At 38.8% G+C, this 24498-nt stretch overlaps 2 protein-coding genes across 8 annotated transcripts in view; one reads left to right on the top strand and one right to left on the bottom strand.

The window, feature by feature from the left end:
* The window catches only part of TFEC (transcription factor EC), a 153443-nt gene extending 142019 nt beyond the window's left edge, over window positions 1-11424 (bottom strand). The window contains exons 1-5 of the mRNA XM_086887048.1: window positions 11354-11424; window positions 8123-8206; window positions 5848-5951; window positions 5479-5753; window positions 1616-1812 (exon numbers count right to left, since the gene is read on the bottom strand). The gene's annotated coding sequence lies outside the window, so the exon portion shown is untranslated. The remainder of the gene's footprint in view (window positions 1-1615; window positions 1813-5478; window positions 5754-5847; window positions 5952-8122; window positions 8207-11353) is intronic.
* A 172-nt stretch (window positions 11425-11596) lies between these two features.
* The window catches only part of TES (testin LIM domain protein), a 60502-nt gene continuing 47600 nt past the window's right edge, over window positions 11597-24498 (top strand). For all 7 annotated transcript variants that reach the window (XR_015286258.1, XR_015286259.1, XR_015286256.1 and 4 more), the window contains exons 1-2: window positions 11597-11710; window positions 22437-22522. Coding sequence is in view for 1 of the 7 variants with exons in the window: in XM_023930256.2 (XP_023786024.2) it covers window positions 11684-11710; window positions 22437-22522 (113 nt within the window). In the remaining 6 variants the exon portion in view is untranslated. The remainder of the gene's footprint in view (window positions 11711-22436; window positions 22523-24498) is intronic.

Raw genomic sequence — 24498 nt, 5'->3', positions numbered from 1 at the left:
TCTATTTCAGATATTAATTAAGTTTGTCCCTTGCTGCATGTGAAGCTCTTGGATTCTTGATTTTTTTAATTCATTTTTTTTTAAATATCATGGATTTAAGGAAGACTTATTCTTCATATTTTAGACATGAATACTGAAAAACAGAAAAATCAGATTTCAAGAGATTAAGTTAGGTGACTGTACTTCTTTTTTTTTTATCCCAAATGCATTATTCAGTCATGTATCCTTTGCAGGTTACTGAGCTTATGGTGAATCCTAAACTACATGGTATTGACAGGTTTCAAGCTGAGCTACCAAATTGTGACACGTTTTTGAGAGTACAATTTTTCAAATGCTGTTACTATTATTGTTTTTGTTGTTGTTGTTATTATAGACTTAAAAATTATAATTGTCTTAAGCACTGCTAAGACCACCAAAGGACTTTGCCCACTGCAGGAAACTGTGCAAGGAAGAAACTGCACATCTACAACCACTGAAGCTCAACCCTGTGGGTATATGCCTTGTGATTTCAGGAAACTGGACAGTGAGTTCAGCCACCTGACAGGGACTTGAGATAAGATAAAGGCCGTACTGTTCTCCAAGTATCTCAGGTCTAAGGAGAGGTCCCGAGGCCTTCCACCAGAGGACTGCACTTGATTCAGGTGTTGCAACAGATTCATTGTTGCAAAAGACAGTGTAAAACATCCCCCACCTCAGGGGAGGTACTTGGGCATTCCCACCTGTGCCTGAACTACATTAATCCAAGAACTCTGTGTTTCAAGGGACCTCCAGCACCAACAAGCCCTGGGTGAAAAGGACCAGTGGGATGCTACTGGATCCACAGGGGTGGTGACTCTACTTAAGTTGTCTCTCCTTCTCCCTCCTGCCCTCCCTTTCCTATTTCTGTCTCCTTCTCCCTCCTCCACTCTCTTTCCTACTTCTTCCTCTCTTTCTCTATTTCCTATTCACAGTTAAATAAAATCTGTACTATTGGCTTTGGCATATGGTCTTACTTGCATCTTAATTTGAGCAGAGGAATCTCTCTCTAATAATCATAATAATTGTATCATAACAATTATAAGATTATAATTAAATTCATCTGTTCTTTACTAAATATGAAAAGAGAAATCCCAGACTTATTTCCTGCAAAAATTCGAGTATTCATTAAACAGATTAGAAATATTAGAATTACAGTTGGATGCACTTTTGGAGGGAATAATTGATTTAACAAAAAAGAAATTTTACATTCAACCCTAATGGCATCTGTGATGCTGGGCTGAATCTGACAAATAGGCTTTATTAAAAAACCCAAACCAAAACAGCCATTTTCAGGGGTCATTTACAAAACCAGGAAAGAAAGGTATATTTTCTTCTCAAACTTTACCCACTAGTGCATAATAAAGTTGCCAGGGAATATAGAAATGGCCCAGTTTATATATTCTAAGTGTGACTACACTCACAATTATTCCACATCAAATGCAATGGGTAATTATCCCAAAGCAGGGGTTGCTCCTTCACAGCAGGGATTCTGCACAGAAAGGGATATATTAGAAAAAGAACATTTTTTTGTCAAAGATGTTCTGTTCCATACAAAATATTTTAAGTACATACATGATGGGACACATTGTTTCCTTACCTTAAAGGTTACAGGATTTGTATGGGAGATTTGGTATAAAAATAAGAAGTATTAGACAAGGCTGTCCCATACTTCAAGAACAGCTGAAGGCCCTAAACCACAAGACAATCCAAGAAGAGATCAGTACTTCCATTTAGGTTGTTTGTTGAATATAGCCATTGACTCCTATTCAAAATGCCTTCAAAATGAGACTCCAGCTGCCAGAAAAAAATTCAGATAAAAAGGCACAAGAATTGTTAGCTCTGGCAAAAGAAGGAAAAATATTCTTCACTATTCATGTTCTAGGAAATACCCTGATTATCTGGCATTAACAAGAAATCAAATCAATTTCTTTCTCTCCTCTAATGTTTAAAAAAAATAAAACAACATAAAAACAAACAAAAAAAAAAACAGTCAACAAATGTTAGAAGAAGAATGGAATACTTATGCTATCATGATGGGTAGGATGTGAAGCCGTAAAGCTTTCATCTCAAATGGCTAATGCTTGATAAAGTTATAACAACCTGAAAATAGACCCTGTACCAGGAAGCATTGGATAGCCTTGGCTCTTGGTACTGTATTTTGTCACTGGTGGGAAAATAAGCAACAAAATGAATGAAAAAAACATTGAAAGGTAGGCACATACATGGGCACACTGAATTCTAACTTTCTTTTCTTATGTACCTTTTTGTATATATTCCCTTAGTAACAGACAAATACAAGATGTTATCAAGTTATATTAAAATACTTTTTTGAGAATGGAAGGCAAAACATGGACGAGAAAAGCAAACTAAGACTTCAGTCACTCCATATAAGGGAGTGGGAAGAAGATGGAAACCAAATACAGAGCATAAAACATAGAAAAAAGGCATACATAGAGAGAATGAGGGAAATATATGAAAAGGTCTAATCTGATGAACCATGTTGTTCATACAGTTTCTTTTCAATAATGTTTTGTGAATCCTTTAGTCTTTTCCAGTAAAGGAGTACAGTTGTTGTGTACATAAAACAGCTGTGATAAATTGTGTTGCAATGTTTCATGCCTACTATACACAAAAAAGAAGAAATACACCATACAGGCAATGAAGAAGTGAAAAACTTTAAATGAGGTACAACATCAACAGTTTCTGTTTTCCTCGGCACTCATGCATCATATTTAATCCAACAGCTTTTGAGACACAATATACCCATTGTTCATTAGTACTAAATGCTTGAATCACGATACAGTTTTCAGTTCTTAGCTAACATACCGTTGTAATTTTACTGTTTCCTACTGAACAAGCCAGAATCTAGACAGTACTGCAGTTCAAGATGTGCAAACATGCTGATAATCTTTGTGAATCAGATTTCTTGTTCTGTGGTATATACAACAGACAAGTTCCCCATGACACCATACAGAAGACATGAATTCTAGAGTGTCTCCTGAACAACTAGATGTTGTCCCATGCTTGCCTCCACCTACTCATCTTCAAGGGCCAATCCCTAATCCCTTCTGGACATAACTTTGTCATAAAGCTGTCTAACAGCTGTATTTAAGAGTCCTCTTAATTCTGGTTCTGCAATGACTTCTCCCATTATCAGTCTCCCTCACTTTGAAGTTCCATGAGAACTTCTCTGCTACCAGCCAGAATGCTCCTCTCCTCCTGCTCTCTCTGGTGTTTGATTTCTTCCACAGCCAGTTCCAGTCCCTAAATACAGCTCACTAAGAGCTGAAAATTAAATAATCACAAGATTAATACATTTCTTCTGGCTACAGAGTTGAACTGGCTACTCAAGGAATTAGGTAAGAACCAGAGATGGCAAGGTCATTAGACTGAGCAAAGGGCAGAAATGAAGGAAGAAAGAAAAATCAGAACTGCTGCTTTAGCCAGAAATGGATGTTAGGACCAGATTCTTCTCTCATTGCTCCTCAGCTACACAGCCACCTTTACTGAATAATTTCTTAATCATGTAAAAACGTTTCTATTTCTCCCCAAAACACATTTGTTAATGGCATACAAGTCATTAAACCACTTAAAGTCAATTGCACCATATGGCTGTGTAAAGATAAAAGCATAGGCAAACTACACGTAGGACAAGCCCTAAGACCAAATTCAGTAAACAAATATAAGCATCCAGCTGTGGCTGAACTTATGCCTCTGTAGGCTCTTTGTCACAGAAAAAGAAATCAGATTTTCAGAAAACTTTTTATGTTTTTATTGGCTGAAAAAGAAGTTTGCTCTGATTCTTGAGACATCAGCTGCAGTCCTGCATATTGAGCCGTGCTTTTCACCTGTTTCAGACCTAGAAAACATCTACACTAAAGGCCTCCAAGCCAAACAGCAGAATAAAATGGCCAAAGTGAGTTATATGCCACATATTTTCATTTTAAATGAAGGCACAGATGTAGGGAAATTACCTCTGTGTCTGACTTATGACTCTCAGCTAGCATTTCCATCTGCTGGATCAGAGCCTAAACTTGTATTTCAATAGAGGCAGCAAATGCTAGACTCATATCAAGACTGTATTATATTATGACATTATTATATGAAGAAGGATTAGAGTGCAGTATAAAGTCTTCTAGGACCAATAAAAACAGAAGTGACAAGCCCAAGGAGGAAGTTTACTAGGTAGTTCAGATAATTGTCCTAATTTTAATTTTTCTTCCTGTATACCATATTTACCATCTGAAACTATAAATCATATCCCCTGAGACTTAGTCCTTTGACAACCTGTAAGTTACTGGGTAAGACCTCAAGTGGGTATCTTTTTGGCTGGGCTAAGAGTAGGTTTGATCAGTAGAAAAAGCAAGAGTTTTTGATCTATCAAAGTGACAGCTTGGAGACCTATGACCCTAATGACAAGTTCAGTTCATTTAAGAGGAAAAATCGTGCTTGCAGAGCAAAGCCAGGAAATTTTTTTGATGGCTCTAAAAAGAGTCTGGTATGCAGAAAGTCTGATCATCAAAACCTGTTTCCTGAGACTTAAATTATTTGCTTGTCTCAGATGTGGGTGGCAAATATCACAAGATACATAAAGAATTCAATTAGCTATTAATGTTCCTTGGCATCTGTAGTGATAAAAGCATGATCTCATATACTGCAACTACTTTCTTTCAATAGCATTAGACATCATCTCTTCAGCTTAGGCTGAAGTTATTAAATACAAATTATAGCAAAAGAGTTGCTATGATTCTATCCAGATGGTACTTAAATTATCCTTCTCTAGACGTACACAATCTCTATGTAAATTATTACAAATGGAAAATCTGAGAACCACAGAACCTTTGTGGGAGCTCTCTTGTGTGGGAAAGAAGCCAAACAAGTGCTCATAACATTATATCAGCAGAGCTGTGTAGGAAATTAGTTCCTATTCCACAGTTTTTTTGAGAGTATAAATAAAAAAAATGTCTCTCATTGCATTGGAACAAAACCAAGAATGTTCCAAGTGAGAAACTTGTCAGAAACAGCCTTTATCCTTTATTGAACTAACTACTCCCATGGAAGTATTCCCCTTGGTTACAGTCTTCTACTCTGACCTAGGCAAAGCAGCATCAGACACTGCTCTTTGCAACTCATGTAAATACCTTAGTCCTAATGAGATGGAAATTGTTTCTCTGTGTACTCTACTGTGACCAAAAATTCTATTTTTAGTATTTGAATTCGTGCAATTTTTGATTTCAAAGAACTGCTCTGTTGTCATGACAAAATAAAAAACTCTTTGCCATAAAATTTCTAAATAATCATAATTTTCAAAATTTTGCCTCTGTATATTGAAAGAACTCTGACATAATTCACAAAAAAAAAATAGATAAACTTATTGACTTAGATAAATTTCATGTAGCTAATAGATAAACATCAAATTTTTGATCTCTTATCAGATAGAAAATACAAGTATGTAGACACCTTTTAAAAGTATTCCTGTTTCTTTTGTCTCAAGGAGCCCAGATCTGGACACAATACTTCCCATAAGGCATCAGTGTAGAGGGGAAGGATCACCTCTCTCAACCTGCAACTCAGGATATCGTATGTCTTCTTTGCCACAAAGTGCATGATCAACTTGGTGTCCACCAATACCCCCATGTCCTTTTCTGCAAAGTTGCTTTTCAGTGGCTCAGCCCCCAGCAGGTAATGGTGCCTGGGGTTGGTTGCTCCTCCCCAGCTGCAGGACTCTGAAATTCCTGTCAAATTTCAAGAGGTTTCTGTCAGTCCATTTCTCCAGCATGTCCAGATCTCTCTAGATGGCAGTAGGACCCTCTGGTGTGTTACACCCACCTGTTTTGCATCTTCAGCAAGCTTGCTGTAGATATTCTCTGCTCCAGCACCCGGTAATGAGGATGCTACTCTCATCTACCAAGCCAGTTATCCCATGGAGGCACCTGAGGATCATATTAGATTGGTCAAGCATGACTTGGCAAATCCATGCTGACCACCTTTGTTCTTCATGTGCCTGGAAATGGTTTCTGGGATTAGCTACTCCATCAACCATCATAGGGATAAGAGTGAGGGTGACCTGAGGCTGGTGCCTGTAGTTCCCTTGTTTCTCCTTCTCCTGATTTTTTTGAAGAGTTACATTTACTTGTCTGCCATCTTCAGGCACTTCTCCCAGCCACCACTATGAAATCAAAATTATCAACTGGTCTCACAATGGCATCATCCAGCTTTCTTGGTAGTCCTGGATATCTCCCAATAGGACCTGTAGACTTACATATGTCCAGTTTGCTTCTGTGTGCTCTGACCTCACCTTCTTCTACCAAAGGTTTTTCTTCTACCAAATGTTTTCCTTCCACTCTTTCCCACTGGTATCTGGGATTTCTGAAGGCAGGTCTTATTAGTAAAGACTGAGGTGAAGATGGCAATGCCTTTTGCATATCCCATGCCACAAGGGCCACTACCCCATTCAGCAATATGTCCACATTTCCCCTACTCTTGCTTTTGCTACTTGTGTACTCAAGGACTTTACCTTGCTGCTTTTGGCATCTTTTCTCAGATTCAACTACAAGGGGACTTTGCCTTTCATAGACATATCTTTGCATTCCAGACCATGCCTCAGTATGCCTCTCAGGCTACCCGTCCTTGCTTCCACCTTCTATAAACTCCCTATTTATGTTTGAATTTTGCAAGGAGCTCCTTGTTCATTCATGAATTAAATATTTTTGGAAGCTTACTATACAATAAGCTTTTCAAAGAACAAGAAGTGCTTTATTTAGTATTTTTCTGATACCATACATTAAATTTCTTATAATTTATAATACATTTTGAGTAGCTGTTTGAGAAGGTGTTGAGTATGGTTTTTTTCCTGGGTAAATTTACTTCTATTAGAGATTTAATAATGCAGGAACCTTCTCTGGGTTGTAACTACTGATGTTGTGACTGGGCCTTAAAACCAGAGAGAGAATAAAGAATTAGCTCTCTTCTCCAGTACATAATTTCTGAGTTATATCCAATAATTGACTTAGAAACCCAAAAGTGGGACATGTTTAGTTTCTATGCTTGGGGACCTAAGGCACATTAAGCTCTTGGAGTAGCCCCATGATTCAGAACAGGCTCCAAGCCAAGAAGCATATTGAGCAAAAAAGAAATGATAGTCAGTAAACAGCTGTCTCCTAACTTAGCTGAATCATGCATACTTGATAGAAAACATCTTTGTTTGTTGGGAAACAGAGACTCCTTCTATTGCAGTTCTTTCAAAGAACAGAGCACAGTTTATTCTTTCCTTTTAGAGGAGTTTTTTTTTTTTTATTGTTTTCTCTTCTGCTCTTTATGCCCCTAAAACTGTCTACAAAGAGGACAAGTTCAAGTCCCTCTTCTGGTTGAAGGAAGCTTTAATTTTCCCAGCAAGTGTTATAACCATCAAGCTACACCACTTTTTTCCACCATTTTGCTTTGCCACTGTTTCAATAACTGAAAAGTCACAGGGACAGTCAGGGAAAACAAGAGCAAGCATGACTGCAGCCTGTGTTAAGGGTTCTTTGGCTAACAAGCCCTCATTTCTAAAACTTTCAACATCTGGCCAATGTAGGCCTTGGGACTGCATAGCCACGTAGACAGATCCACTCTGTCACTATTCAGCAAACACTTTTTCTTTTCTGTACAGTGGTACTACTTTAAAAGCATAGTTAATACAATGCAGCCAAAGTCTGGCAGCTAATTCACAGTCCTAACAGATGGAAGCTGTAGTTTGATTCCCCATCATGCTGAGGAAAACTTAGGACTTTGTGTTCCGACTTGGGGGAAGGTTCACTATCTATTCAGGCGTTATAGAAAAAGTGGAGCAGAACCCCTCTTCTTTCTATATTCTTTTAAAAAGGGCAATAACTGTTACCAAACTTCACAAGGTTCTCAAATCAGCCTCTATTTCATACATGGTCATAACAAACCTCTGTGTAGGGTGAAATACAGTGAAGTTTAGTTTCTAGATTTTGAATGGATCAAGCATGAAACAATTATCAAAATTACTGTGTCAAGATTAACACTCAAGGTATCTGAAATCTGAGACAGTAAAAAGCAGAAGAATTAAAGTACAGTGGAGAACCATGTATATGCTTACCTTGTAAGCAGATTATCAGTAATGCCTCCAGACTTACAACTTCTGATTTCTGCATCCAAATTCTCCTCTAGTTTTTTATTGGACCTGCCACAAGACATTTCACGTAACATTCCTTTGTTTTATTCAAATGGATACAGAAAGGCAAATGTTATTCCCTTCTTAAACTGAAATGGTTTTTTTTTAAACTATATTAGTGTATTAAGCCACTTTGAGGCAAGACAGACTCTTTATATTTATATCACACTTCAGACTATATTTACAAAAAAAAGATCTTAAAAGCACAATGTCATTACTTCTAACATAAAGCACTGAGTAAACAGCAAAACTAGAAGAAGAATATAACTGGAAGCTAGCCTCAAGTAGTTGCTTGAAAAGTTTAAACAGAAGAACTGTTTATTAAATAACAGCTTTACTGGAAACAAATTTTCAGCATTGCTAAGTTATGATACTTTCCATCTGAGGATGGACATAAAAAACACCTATACAATCTACATATCTAATGTTTGGAGAAATGCAGCTACCTTTATCATTATCGTATCTGAGTGAAAAGAAAATTGTAAAACCAGGGAAGTTATCTGACTGACCATCCGCTCTGTGCTGTCCAGATTCCCAGAAATGTATATGGTAAAAGTATTAGCCTTTTCCCATCTTCTGCCTGTTGGGTTTATGAACATTGCTGTGGGAAAGTTAGTGCTGGGATACATCATGCTCTTTCCTTACAAAATACTAATATTCAAAACAGGTATTGTATATTTCCCAGACAGTTATGATAAAGCCCAGCTCTGTGCCCCGGCATGTCAATGTTGTTCTCCTGGCAAGTTCAGAAACTTTAAGAAGAAGAGTCATACAAGATCACATTCACAGAACAGGAAATTATTTTTGCAAGGCAAATTAAAGCCATAGAAAATACAGAAAACAGTTAGAATCTTAAAATGCATTCTGTATTGATCCAGGTCTCAGAGAAAGTGTGTTCCATCAGCAATCTGCTGGTTTGCAAAACAGAGATTTTATATTACTGTCTGCATTTTCTATTATATACATGAATTTGTAGGCTTCATATATGAATTTGTATATAGGAAAGTTGTTAGAAGATTACTACATTCTGGCACCAAATGACACAATTGAGATATGTACAAATCACAACCAGAGCATCTCCAACTCAAGAAGTTTAGGAAAAATATAAGGAAATGACATTATTATTAACTAAGTAGTGCTATAGCTTAGTAGGGGAAAAAAAAGAAAAATAACATAATCAAAACCATTATTATGCTATTATACTCAGAGAGATAAGGATAAGCAAAATATGCTTAAACCACACAAGATTTTCTTTCCATTTTTTTTTTGTTTCCTAAAATGAAAATATGCTCCTACATCCATTCCCAAATGAAAAGCATATATATAATTAGGACTATGATGATTTCATTTCTCTGCTTAGTATGGTCAAAAGTATCTATCTAGTCTTTGTAATTGCTGACATTCAACAGCACATTTACTGAACAGGAATAATCTCCTGCTTACTCCTTTGATCTTAGTCTGAGGAAGTTATGAGGCTTGATGGTATTCAAACTATAGGGTCCCAGGTACACCAACATCAGGCACTCTTAACTTCCCCTGGTCTTTCAACCCCCAAACCAGCAGGAAGTAACCACTAAACCAAACAGACTGAGAACCAGAAATGAAAAACAAAAGTTCAAACCCAACCAAACAAAATACATGCAACAGCTCCTGTTGTTCACCTCTTTTAGGGAGACACACTCTAAACACAGCAGCATTATCTGGTGGACTGTGTTCTCTCATTTTATCTAATTATACAGCTTGAGCCCACCCTCTCTTAGCTTTTTACTGAACTTCTTGGCCAAGGTCTGCTGCACAGATTCACCTGTAGGAGCTGTTGGCCCATAGCATACACCATGAGGCCAGTCCTAGCAGAAAAGTTAGTTTTACCTTTATCTGCTAACAGACAACAAACAGACCTGGTCTCATTTTTGCTTTGTTGCAAACATCTTTCAACGAGTGGTGTTAGACAAAACAATGAAACACTGAAAGATAAGTATCTCTGGCCTCTGGGGAAGAAAGAAAATTACCTAAGATCTACTTGAGAAAAGCTGGTATGTATGGAGAGAAAACATTAGATTCTGAAAATGAATGACAAAATTATCTATCAACTTATTCACCACCACTTCCTAGGGTATCTATAAAGTCTGTATGAATGTTTGTTACTTTTTCCAAAGATAAATATGAAACATTAAAATATTTTACGTTAGTAGTCAGTCTTTCAAATGCTTCGGTTTTGTGTCATTTTGCATTATGTGTATATTATAGGTAAAATATATTTTGTATAATCAGTGGCATCCCAGGACCGAACACACGCATAAGAAGCTGTAGACTGGGATCAGAGTCTAACTTTCATTCCGCGGGCAGGCAGGTAGGTGGAGTCTGGAGCCAGTCCCTGTGGGCACGGCCCTGCCCAGGAAGCCGCTGCGAATTCGGGAGCAATCCCGGCCAGGCGGGGCTCGGCAGCACCGTGCTCCCTGCCGCCTCCAGCTCCTCCTCAAGTCAATAAACCACTGAATCACAAAATTGTCAGGGTTCGTAGGGACCTCTGGTGATCATCTAGTTCAGTTTCCCTGACGAGGCAGAGTCATCTAGAGAAGGTTGCATAGGAACCTGGCCAGGTGGGGTTTGAATGTCTCCAGAGACTCCACGACCTCCCTGGGCAGCCTGTTCAGTGCTCTGTCATTAGTAAATTCTTCCTTAGGTTGAGGTGAAACTTTTTATGTTTTAGTTTATAGCCATTGTTTCTCGTTCTGTCACTGGGCACCTCTGAGAAGAACCTGGTACCATCTGAAACCCGCTTTGAGCTATTTATATGCATTAATGTCATCCCCTGTCAGTGCTCTCTAGACTGAGCAGGCCCAGCTGCTGCAGCCGCTCCTCATTAAAGAGATGCTCTGGACCCCAAATGATCTCTGTGACCCTCCACCGGACCCTCTCTTTGTCTTTCTTGTTCTGAGGAGCCCAGAACTCAACACAGTGTTCCAGATGTCGCCTCACTAGGGCCGAGCAGAGGGGCAGGATCATCTCCCTTGACCTGCTGGCCATACCCTTCCCGAGGCACCCCAGGTCACCACTGGTCCTCTTGGCCTCAAGACATTACAGCCCTCCCATTATAGCCCCAGATTTCCCCTTTTCTCATGCTCCGGGAAGCTCCCCATTTGCAGGCGTCTGTACCTGCAGGCGAGAGGCCGCAGCAGCCCCACCTTCCCCGTGACCTCCCGCCCCGCCGGGGCTGACTCAGGGCCGAGCCGGCCCGGGCAGGGCTGGGCGGGGTGGCGGGGATTGGCTGTCGGGCCGGCGGCGGTCGGCGGGGATTGGCTGTCGGGCCGGCGGCGGCCGGCGGGGATTGGCTGTCGGGCCGGCGGCGGCCGGCGGGGATTGGCTGCCGCGCGGCCTTTGTTCGGCTGCAGCCACTGCCGCAGGGCAGCGGAAGTTTGAGCGTCGCGGAGCGCGCGAGCCGTGACTCCTCCGTGGGAGCTGCCTCACGGGCGGACCCGCCCCGCCATGAACCTGGAGAATAAAGTGAAGAAGGTAAGTGGGGCTGCCCTCCAGGTTGTCTGCCGCGCATGCCGGTGTCCGCTCTCTGGGGAGCGGCGCACCCGCCTCGTCGCTGCAGCTCCCGCGGGGACTGCCCTGGGATCCCCCGGCTGCCGGGATCAGCTCTTGCCGGCGCCCCGCGCTTCCCGCCCGGGCCCCGTGGCGGAGGTGGGAGGCAGGAGAGCGGTCTGCCGGCTACCCCCGGAGCTGGGCTGCCTCGCTGCTCCCGGACCGTAGCTGGTCGCCGCAGCTGGTTCCCCTGGTGGGGTCATACTGTCATGCAAGTAAAACATGTGTTCGGTCCCCCCCAGTAAAAGCCTGACATCTGATGGTTGTTTCTATGTACGTGCGCTGTGTATGTTCGTATGAAACTTAAATTACAAACAGCTAAGTCGCTGTTTGTGGTTATGTTAGTGATTAATTTCAGACCTGTGATGTGACTGACTCCTTACAAGTGTGTTATCAGCGTTCTTATGGATTACCCCCTTGAGGGAGAAGCCTGAGCTTGAATTTGCATTCTTTTTAAAGGTATATTGACTAATTAGTTGTGTCAAACTGTCAAAAAACAAAAGGTAAGTAAAAGAAAGCAATGGGTAATCCAACTGTATTCAATCTCTTTCAAAAACTCACTATTTAAAACTTCTGTGTAAGACTGGCTTCAGGTAGGAGGCTCGTGTAAGTCTTTGTTTCTAGTTCTTTCACAAATGAAATATAGTGCTGACCTTTTTTAAAAATAAAAGCTTATTTGTATCTCTTTTGATACTATTTGATAAGGGGAAACGGAGCTTTTTATGTGAATATGGGTTAAATCTATACATAACAACCTTCACTGATACCTGAAAAGTAGTCTTTTGAAATGCATGTTGTATGAATGTGTGGGGGGTTTACTCCTGAATTATTTTATTTAAAGGTAGCAACTTGTTTTAAAATACACATAAACACTCTTGTGTATCTATGTACTTTTCCAGCTTGCAGACTACAATCTGACTTGGGGGGGGAAGTAGGTGTGTGTGTGTGTGGTGTGGAAGACTACCTGTTGAGGCTGAATCCTAGCAATGCCTTGAGGGTCAGCTTGCTTCAAGTGATGTCACCATGTGATAGTGTCACTTGGGTGAGGATCCTGCTTTGGAGGAGCTGCCTATCTCAACCCCCAGTCATTAGGCCATCAGCATATAGAGTAGCTAAGTACTGTCGCTGTGTTTAGAAGCTAGATGAGTGCACAGGGTCATTCCCCTTGTATGACTCCTTGATACAATGAAAATAAGCTTTTTAAGTAGATTTGCTTATATTTTCTAAGCACACTTTAAAACTTGATGGCATCACAGAGCTTGTTTGCTGGAAGTTTTTGAACTCCAGGAGGCGAGAGATGCATTTTTGTGGAAGATAGTGCATTCTAATTCAGAATTTATTAATCTAAAGAGAAAATAAACATGGGGTGTAAAATGACTGATAAAATTCTGCAGATAATAGAGTCTTGGTTTGAGAGAACTTGCAGTTGCGGAACATCTGCTTTAAATTGAACTGTAGTTATTGGGTAGTTGTGTGTGTTTTAAATTTATTTGACTATTATTTGATCATCTTTTACTTTTCTTCATCAACTTTGAAGATTCTTGAAGACTTTTCTGAATCTGCTTAGATAGACACAGAAGCTGCTGCCACAAAAGAAACCAGCAAAGCTCCATTTAGTGAAAGTAATATTTCTGTTCTGATCTGCTTTACTGTTAATATACAAAGATGTCTGTGATTTGAAAAACTTCAAATATTCTCTGTTTCTACTATATGTATATTCAGAAAACTATTTCTGTTATTGTGCTGTTCCCTCTCCCCTGCTCACATTTTCAGCTCATCTTCTTTCTATCTGTAACTTGGGTGAAGCTTATTTTCCAAGAGAACAGAAGAGGCCCTGTGAATGTCCCTAAGGAGAACTGGGAAGCTTTGCTAAATATCAGCGAGTTTTGGTACAAAATTCTTTTTTGACTATCAAGATTTATTTAATCAAAACTTCTTTGATTTTGTACACTGAACAGAGTAACAGTTCATGTCAACTCTGGAGTAACTGTGTCTTCCTTTTCTGTCCTTTAATTCCAATTCTCAACCTGTTTATCATCTTTTTGCTTCTGTCTTTTTTTACAACTTCCTTCTTTGTTGAAGGGTGGAAGAAAATTCTGAGAAGTTTCAAATCAAAATTATTAAAACCAGTGAACTACTTGACTTTTAGAAAAAACTTGTCCTGAGGTGGAGATGCCTGTGTCAGATTTTTAGTCCTTCAGCAGCAATGGGTTGCTCAACCACATGCTGTAGTTCTCACCTGTCTTTGTCTTGCAGCCGGAAGTGAAAATAGTTTGAGTTCCCTTACAAAATGTACTTTGTACTTTATGTAATCTTTTATTTTGTAGTGACTTGTACATATTTATTGCCTGGGGAATAACCTGGTAAACATTACAGACTGGTGAGTGGATAACCTGCCTGTTGGCCAGGAAGTTCGTAGAATGCTGGGCAGAAGAAAGCAGGAATTGTCATGTCCCCAGATCAGTAATTCCATTGCATTTTTGAACTCTGAGTTTAGATGTTGACTATTCTGTAGCCCTGGTGTTAGCAGAGCAGAAGGAAATGAATGCCTGTTGGAGCAGCATGCCATGTGTAGGCTCAGACACTCAGCTGGTGCTGTAGAAAAGCTTCTGCCCCTACCTACAACTGCTAATTTATAACTGTACTGGGTAATATTTTGGGATGTTTTCTGTTTCTGGAAAATTTGATAGATGAAGTTTCCAAGGTGACATTCCTAAGATTTCTCTAAGTGTCAGTAATCCATGAGTCCATTCATCAGTTTTGAGCTTCTGTATTGTCTCTTTGGAAAGCTGCTACGTACATTTATATCTGTATGCCTAGGTTTGTATGAAGAAAAAAAGCACTCAGAGAAAGTCTGTTTTCAGTGTTGATACCAGGTTTGGTGGTGGGTTTTCTTTCTCCAAATGTAACAGTTGTAGCACAGTCTGACTGGAATTGCTTCCCTCCACTGCAAGACCATTAGGGCTCCAACAAAGTACTTCGGCAGGAAAAGCTATTGCCCCATCTACCACAATTGCTGACTTTTCATCTTTTTGGCAGTGGATACCTTACACATTTGGTGCCCGACAGAAAAGCAACAGTCCTGTTTAACGTACCCTTCTTAAGGAATCTTAAGGGCACAACTGCTTTGGCTCAGACTTTTAATTTAACTCTTGTTTGGTTTCTTTCATGTAAAACTCATTTTGCTGTCTTAACAAGTGGCCAAAGGAATCAGTACTGCCATGTAGCCAGATGTCTCACTTGCTGTGAATCTTGGGCTCTGGACAACCACAGCCAGCCAGAAACAGAAATTTCAGCACTTTCTATACTGAGCAACATACATGCAGAGCATATGCAAATGTGTGGAATAACATGTAAATTTTTTAGTCAGTTCATCATGTTTTTTAAAGCTATTAAATAGCTTGCAAACATCTAGGCAGTGAATAGTGTCTTTTTGGCTCCGTGTGAATACTGAAACTTTCCTGATCTGTTACAATTTTCCTTTCAAGAGGATGGGGAGTTTGGGGGAAACTGTAAAATTTTCTTTTTCTCAGGAGGAATTGGATTTGCCATTGCATTTGAGGCTCATGAAGGTGGTGTTTGTATTAAACGATTGCACAACAGATCTGAAGGGTAAAAACAGTAGCTACAGCTTGAGAAGTACTTGTGAAAAAAACAGACCACTGTTTCTCCCAAATACAATATATGCTGTGTTCTCAAATCTTTCTTTGAGGCTATGGGGAAAATGAAGATTTAATGCTTTGTGTTGAATACTGTAGCAGAACTTTGTTTCAACAGCCTGGATTCCTGCCCTGTCTGCCACCTCTGTGAACTTGGTAAAATGAATCAGTAGGTCACGGTCCTGCTTTTCAGTCCTGCTGGCAGCATGGTCTCATGCTTCACTAGAGAAAATAATCTGGCAGTGAGTCTGTTCTATATAGACTTTCACAGTATAATACTTGCTTTATAAAAAGAACTTTGCCTGTGGTGGAGAAGGGTCAGGGCCGTTTGGGGGAAAGGGGTGCAACTTCTCTAATGTAGAATTTGTGTGTGGTTGTTTTTCAATGGTGTGAGACTTAGCAGTGTCTAAATCACTCAGTGTTTGGTTTTCCAACTAACAGAAGAAACCAAATCAGCAAATTGATCTTTGATAAATGAACAGTGAATAAAGTATGTATAGGAGCAAAGTCAACTTTTCTGTGTTTTGCAAAGCATGATTTAATGTCTGCTGGGCTGCACTTCCTGTTGAGGTCACTGTTTGTTTTGGTGTTACTGCTATGGAAACCCATTATAGCAGATCTTTTTTGCTGTTTCATGCCTATAGTAAGATCAAGGAAATGTACTTTTATTCAGTGGTGAGTTTTGCCTGCAAGTGGAAGAATGAAAACATATTTGTAGGCATGAGAGGAACTACTTCAGGTTTGTTCACAAGGAAACTAAGTAACTGCTTCCTGCATATGCAATGGGGTTTGAGGGTTTTTTCTCCCATCAAAGTTTAAAAAAAACCAGCAAACCATGTGAATAGTGTTTTGGAGCATCTGTCTGAATCCATACCTCTAGTTATTTTTTGTATATCATCCCTGGATAGAAGTTTGGCAAAATATGGCAAGGCTAAATTTAACATTTTGACTGTTTTGGGTTTTTTTTTCCCTATGGCAAAAGTACTCCCCAGGTGTCTGACAATAAAATATCATGAAATGCCTGAATAACAAGTCAAGAAACTCTTTAAATTCAGGACTCCATGACTTTTTAAGATCAGGTGAAACTTTCTTGGATAGGGTATAATTATAAGCCAAGTATTTTACAGCAAGAAGGAAGATTAACTTAGTTTGAGTTACAGTGTTCTATCATAAAACACAGATCTGCTTCTGCAGTTGTTCCTGTAAAAAAAGAAAGAAATGTTTCTATTTTCCTCTAAGTAACTAATAGCAATGGTGAGTAGCAATTGTTAATGAAATTTATTGGTAAAAGTTGCTTAAAATGACCTTCTTTACTTAAAGAAAGTATACTGGACATGTCATGCTAATTACTATCTTCTTCCTGGCAGATATGAGGTTTACAGTTATAAGGGTGTAGATTTAAATATCTATAATTTAGTGTATTTTAAAATTGTATTTTATAGTCTAAATAGACATGGATGTTACATTTATATAGAACCAATTCTTCTGTGTATGGGTTGTGTGTATATATATATATGTATATGCGTGTTTTTTTATAGGAGTGTATATGTACAAACCCCCCTAATATGTAGCTGTTGCTGATGATCAAAGCTGGTGTGGTTCTTTTAGGTTCTGGAGACCTTCAGGAAGAGCAGGGCTGTTAAGATGAAAGCATGTCACACCTGTTAGCTACTGTCCTGAACTTGGTCAAATGAGCAGGTCAGGGGAGTAAGGAGGCTTCTGTTGTGACTTTTCCAGAATGTACCAGACCTAACTGTACTCCAGTACTGCTGTGTATGTGTTTCTGGTTTTGTTGGGGGAGTTTTAGTTGTTTTTAAAGACTGCCTATCTCTTTACTTGTGCTTTGTTTTCAGTCTGAGGTTGTCTAGCTACAGCTTTTAAAAGCAGAAAAAAGCAGGCACTTTCCTGCATGACTAAAAATGAATGTGTAGGTGTGGAGGTCTGCTTCTCAAATCCTAGGTCCTAATGTTAGCAGACACAACTGGGTAAGAGTGCTGATGTCAAAACAAAATACATGGAGTATTGTGAAAATGCCTCTGCAGTACTGGAGGATGGATAGTGTTGTACTGGAGATTTACAGATAGTGTTATAATGAGTGTCAGCTGCATTCAAACTTAGCTAGTGTAATGCTGGACTTTGTGAATAAACAACACTTGTTTTCTATCCAGCTGAGCTATCTTTAATAGCTGTTAGTCTTTTGAAGGTACACTATGTAGCAGTGTCTTAAATATTTAAACTCTGAGCTATTTGATATTTAGTAGAAGATATCACAGTGAAATAAATTCCTGAGACTTGTATGGTCAGGCTACTGCAGCTACTTGATTTATTCCTCTGCCTGTCCTGCCTAAATATTTTTCTTGCATGCAACCAGTTTTTGACATCCTTTTTTTTGTGTAAAATGGACTTCTATATCCAGACTTCTTAATTCCAGTCAACCTTAATTCTTAATTTCAGTCAACTTTTCCCCAAATCAAGATGCATATTAAAAAAACCCAGGGTCACACTTGCCATCAATTTTAATAGACATGTTAAAAACAAATATAAAGTGGTTTGTGGGATACTGCTCTTTCTTACAGATCTGATTTTTTTTTTTTCCTTCTCATACAGTGTATGTCAAAGTTTATAAGAGCATTGTCCAGATATTCATATGTCTTTTGGAGTGGTTTGTTCTTTTTTTCATTCTGAAATCAAAAGAAGTATCATTCTTCTTCTGTTTTTAAAGTTTAAATGCTGTAGCCTATTTTAATTTTCTATTTGTTGTGTTTCCCTGCTAAAGAGGACTTCTGATGGTACAGAATATAGTGAGACAAGATCAGTCTCAGCAATAGAGCATGCGCAGCAGTGAGATTTCTCATGTTTTTTGGGGTTTTTTTTGTTTGTCCTTCCTGGTTTACCTTCCCTTCTTTGAAAGTGCCATCACATTAAGATGTACTAGAAATCTGCTCTGCTCTGCAGATGCTTTCCCACTCAAACATCCAAATAGATCAGTAGTTAACTAATCTTCAAACCAGAATATTCCTAGGATTTTATGGTAAATCCAAGAATAGCTTTAGCATGGATCACTTCAATTCTGTGCTTGGAGCACTGAAGAGCATAGGAGAGAGGTCTGCAAAAAGGATAGTGAAGAGGACTTAGTTTTAATCTGAGGCTCACTGATAACTTGTTGCAGTCCATTAACCACAGCATTCTCACTGTATAGCCACATCCTTTCAAATTCCAGAGGGATCTGTAACATTCGGAAGGGTTTTTGATCTTTTGCAGAGGCTCAGTACCAGCGCTGTGTCTTACTGCCTGTGGCAGGGTCACCTGTCTGGTGGTACAGGGGTCCTTATGGGATGAGGAAGGAAAAGAAGCTGAGGCCTGAGTTAATTCTGGTCTCCTGGTGGCACTGAGGAAATAAGAAATGTTCAATAAACTTAAGAATAAATCCTTCTGATAAGCCAGATTTGAACTATTTCGTAGGAACTGCTGTTTCTCTTACACTTCTGAACAAACTCTTAGACACTTGAATATGATTATTTGGGTTTTTAAGATGATGGTAAGTGTCTATGCATGACTCCTCACTGTAAAGTCAGCCAGCTTTTGTCACTAGATTCCAGTGTGAATTGAAATGGGGAAATCTTTCATTAATTATCACTTGGCTATAACCACTTAAAGCTTTTTGCCCTTGGGTACTGTGTAATCTTGAAAACAGCATGCAACAGATGATCTCAGTCACAGTTATATCATCTTCTGAACTCAGGCTATTTAAATCAGTACTGGGTATGTTGGTAATACCAGATGGGTTTGGTTAGCTTTTGCTGTTAAAGGAAAATTAATGGTGGTAGACAGACAGGAACCTTCTTCTGGCAGTATTTCAGCTGACCTATCTGTACCATTTCTCCCATAACTCCATTTATGGGGAAAATGGGTTCCCTGCTGGTTTTAGGCACACATTACCTCTCCAGTGCTCAGCCTGCTCTGTATCTCTGGGTGCTTCTGCTTGGAGCTGGCCATCTTCTGCAGAAGACATGGGGACAGATATGACTAGCAGTAAAGAAGCACTACACTGCAGTTTTAGACTTTGTGAATTTCCTAAACTACAGCTGAATTGGCTGCTGAAGAAGAAAGTAATTTCTGAGGCTGATGCTTTCTTATATTTGAAGGATGTCCTGTTACAGGACTCTGGAGAAATATGTGTAATGCACTGACTTCTGGATAACAGTAGCCTGCAGTGCTTTTGAGTTTGGCTATTTTATATCTTAATTTTTGGCAAGCAGCCATGTAGATTCTCTGTCAGAACAAAGGCTGAGGCTGTGTGTGTATCTAGAATCACATCTATTTTGGGGTTTTTTTGTGTGCCTTTCAGTCTTGAGCCTAAACCTTTTCCATAAGATGCTCAGACATTGTGTATAGGAAGGTAATTCCCTTCTTTCTGTTTCACAGAAAACTGAAAAACCTGTTTCAAAACAAGTTTCTCTAATTTTCTAATTCAATTTATTTGTCTTGAGCTGCACAAACATTTACATAATGATGTGCTCTTTATTTCTGGGGAGGGAATGTAGAATGCTGTATTTCTGAAGAAGTCTGCACTGTGGCTGCTGGCTGTGAAAGTACAAGTAGACTGGCTGGTTGTTGTCCCTGGAGGGAGTGTATGTTCTGGGTGGAGCATTTAGATAGCACATATTTCCTCTCCTTAATTTGTTTCTGAAGAGGTGGGGTTTTTTTAGCTTAAAAAAAAACCCTTAAATCTTAGGAGGCTTGGAAATGATAGTTAAAATGTTTTTTGCAATTTTTTAAAAATATTTCTTGCTTGAATTTCAGATTCTGTTTTGGGAATTCTTGAAATGTCAAGCTTATTTCTCTGTAGTATAAAAGAGTACTCTCTAAACAAGTGATCCTATGTTTCTAAATCTTCTAATTACAATACTAATGAGTTTATCATTATTTCCCTTTCTTCTCATTCCACTCTTTTGAAGGAAGGGAGAACCTGAGCATAAAGAAGCAATGCCAGTTTGTAACTGAAGTAGCAGCAAGAGAGAATGGGTTAATGTTGTCTTTGTTTGGTGGGGAGGGGGGAGATCAGGATTTTGTGGAAATCTAGTTTGTTTATTAGGGCAGTGCAATCATATTTTAACAACTTTTTGGAGAGGATGACTTTAAAAACAGGACAAACAACACCAAATAAAAAACAACCTGTCTTTCCCTCCTGCTCCCTCCCCCCCTCAAAAAAAAAAAAAAAAGTTGGTTTGTGCTGCTTTAGCCTCTTTTTTTCTCACTTTAGAAAACATCCTGGCCAACATCTTGATCTCTTGAAGTGTGAACTGGGAAGAGTGCTCAGTTTTCTTGTGATTCGTGGTGTGGGGGTGTGTGTTGGTGTGGGGGTGTGTGTACATATGGGAGATGTCTGGAAGACTCCTACAAATGCCCATCTTCAGTGAAGAAGAACTTTTATTAAGCAGTTAGCTTATCAGAAGTATAGCTGATGAAGAACCTAATCTTTAAAGTTATGCTTATTTTACGTATCTACTGGTAGGCTTTAGGTTGGCACCTATAATGTGAACTTCTTGAGCGCTTAGGTTGATGAAGATGTCACCATGATCACAGCCAGCTTGTGTTTCATCTTCCAGATATGGAAGAAATAATGTGTCCTGTCCATCCCTGTAGTAGTTTAATAGCTGCTAGCATACCTCTTTTCTCTAAATAGATCATCACAGTCTTCAGGGAAGTTTTCCTCAGGGATGTGTGATGACTGTTGAGGCAATGATCCTTTAAATTATAAAGTAGCTGAAAACATGGTGTTCCCTGCATTTTACTGTGTGTTTTGTATTAAACAAGTGGTTTGTGAATAAACTGTTCTTTATTTTGGACAGAAGCAAGTTGAAAGTTGACCTAGTTTATATCCTTGTACATACAACAATAGTAGTATGATTTCTCTCAGTAAAATGGCCAACTTAATAATAAAAATGTGTCACCACATCTAATTAACTTTGGCATTGTGTTGTTGCCAGAACTAAAATGAGTAGCAGAACTTGTCAGTAAAAGCTCAACTGCAGGTGAACTGTTTCTACCTACAGCTAGTTTTAAGTCCCCCTCCTGGATCAGGGTGTGGGAATGCGTTCCTCTCTGCATGTTGGTCATGAGCCTGCATACCCAGCTGTGGCCACATTTCCATGGTCCTTCATCTGTCTGATTTGAGAGCCATGTCCCTCAAAGGTTTAAAAGTGCTGGAGTGAGACATTTTTATTTTACTGTGTTATATGAATGTGTAAGTTGTCGTGCTTCATATTTGTTTTTCACCTCAAATTTCAAGTGGCTGTTACTACGTTAAACTTGCTGATGTGCTGCTACATTGTGTGATTACCTTTGCTCTGCACTGTTTTCTGTATTCTGATATTTCCTCTGAATTGTGAATTGATCATCCATCCTTTTGAAAGCCTTTGCATATTGCTTCTGGTCATTGATTTTGCAAACTGTGCTGTTTCTCTTTCCCCTCAGAAAGTAAGCTGGTATGAGTCCAACTGAAATGTAATTGTAAAGGGTATATGCTACTCTCAGTCATTATCAGAGTAGCCTCAAATATACTTGGAAATATTAGACAAGCTTAATTGCTTCCTTTATTCCACGTTAGTGCATATAAATGTGGGGTCTGTTTATTTCTTGTTCTCTTGTATTTTGCCAAGCCATATACTGTGAATCACTTTGTCCAGATAGCTGGATTAAATGGCCTTTGACTTGAGGTCTTCTGGCCTCACTTGATCTTGTTTCACAGCCTCATCAAGGCTATCTCTGCCTGCTTAGCTCAACTCTGTGTACAGGCTTGTGTGGACACTGCTGCTTATATAGATACAGTAGGAAGGTGAGTGGGCCCCAAAATGCTGTCCTTACATCAGCTTAGTCAAATGATTAATCTTTTGTTTTAGCTGTTGATTGCAGATTATAAAGGCATCAGTGGGATCGTTCATGCAACATAATTCTTGAGGCTGACTGTAGTCATCTTTCTCTGTACACAGATGGGCTTGGGCCATGAGGAAGGATTTGGTGCCCCCTGCTTAAAATGCAAGGAAAAGTGTGAAGGATTTGAGCTTCATTACTGGAGGTAAGTAGCACCAAATGTATCCTAAGCTGTGACTCAGCACTGCAGACCTTGATGTATGTATGCAAATGTAAAAAATGATTAAGTAACCTTTTTGTTCTCTCTCTGTTAAACTATTAAGATATTTTAAAAAAGCTGACACAGTTCAGGGCCAGAACTTTTCAGTTGCATTACAGTGTAGTATCTAATCACCTGTGAATATACATTTCATCTGCCCTGAAGTGAGTGGTAGTACTTCTACTGCAGCATTTGCTTTAGCTGACTAAACAATTGAAATAGATTTGTAAAAATATGTAAAATTGTAATACAGTAAGATACATGAGAGGGAAGAAGTGTGTTTTATCTCTGTAGTAAAATGCTTTTTCAACTCCTGACCAAATACGTAAGCTTTGATCTGAGATGCTAGGTAAAATTATTTTGAAAATATTTGAACTTTGAATATACCTACAGCTTACTTAGATGGGGAAGAGGTGTCACTTCTGTGTGTGTCACACAAATTCAGTTAGGTTGGATAATACTGAGCTTTGGATGGTGTACTGTTCCTAAATCAGTGAGTTGATGATAGCAGTAAATAGTCTGTCATTACTGATGCAGAAACTTTGTATTACATGAAGACCTTTCTTGCTTTACTGAAACAAGATGTATATATCCATATTAATGTGTTTGTGTATCTTTGGTCCAGTTCATTCATAATATTGGTGATTAATTAGGGTGTGCCTTAGGATGTAGCTTAGTAATTCTGATTTTTTAGAAAAAAGGTCCCTCTCAAAGGGAAAAGAACAGAAAAATAGTAGCATTACCACATGCTATTAGTGAAAATTCTTGCATTTAACCAGTGCTAACTAGCTATAGTGAAAATTGCATTTGCAGTAGAATTTTATTTTGTTCTGTTTTATAAGGTAGCCTCTGTATCCCAGCCATAGTGGCATCAGGTGCTGATAAGGCCTAGAAGATTTTACATTGTTGCCCAAATATTTGACTGCAGATGAGACTGTTTAGAAAATAATTGGGCAAACAAAAACAAAACACAGCAAAAGCTTGTTATAAGTTGATACATAATCATAATAATTCTATATAAACATTCATAACAATTCTATATAAAGCTATATTCTTATCTGTAAAATGTAGCTATTGAAATAACTTTAAAATAACAACATGGATCAAGAAATGGTAATGCAGTAGTAAGTAAATGTGATCATCTAAAGATAAAAGAAATAATTTATGGAAAGACTTCTTCAATATGCATCACTGAGGGGTCGTGTGTAGAAATAATATTAAAATAAAACAGAATAAATGTAAGTAATGCAATAAAAGAGAATTTTAAAAAGTGCAAGTGTCAATAGTGTTTATCCATGGTTAGATGAGAAATGATATTACTTTCTGCTTGAAAGCTCTTTTGTTCATAGTCACGGTGCCAGATGGGGAAATTACAAGTGAAGGAGGAAAAGGTCCATTTAATCCAATTTAATCCATTTAACTTTCTCTCTTTTTCTTTTTTTTTTTTTTTTACTTTCTTAATTGCCAGTGTTTCACATTTTAACTGCTAGATTATTCTTTAACATAAAATAATGTGGAATAAAAAGAAATAAAATGGCTGAAGTGGTTTAGTCACATCATACTGTGATTGCAAAGTTGTCCGCTTTGTCTGTAAAAGGTGTCTACTTCTGTGTGGGTATTGGGGTTTTCTGCCTGTATTTTTCTTTATCCATATTGAATATTCTGTATCTTCCTGTGGTTAGGGGCTCATTGTGCCAAGTCCTGAATACATAAGTCATCAGAACACTTTCTCCTAGAAAGAGTTTGTAGACAGCACTGGATTAAAGAGCAAGTAATAAAAAAGGTGTAAAAACAGTGACTATTTAGCTAATATTTAATTTGGAAATTGAGTCCATATAGGATATACCAGATAAATAAGGTGGCTGGAAGTAGTCTGAGAAGCTTCATCTAAGTGTCAGACAAATGTGGTGCATACCTCTGAA

Source organism: Cyanistes caeruleus, chromosome 4, assembly GCF_971803275.1.
Source record: "Cyanistes caeruleus chromosome 4, bCyaCae1.hap1.1, whole genome shotgun sequence".
Classification (NCBI taxonomy): Eukaryota; Metazoa; Chordata; class Aves; order Passeriformes; family Paridae; genus Cyanistes; species Cyanistes caeruleus.
The sequence above is the reverse complement of the archived record's forward strand: the minus strand, read 5'-3'. Positions and strand labels throughout refer to the sequence as shown.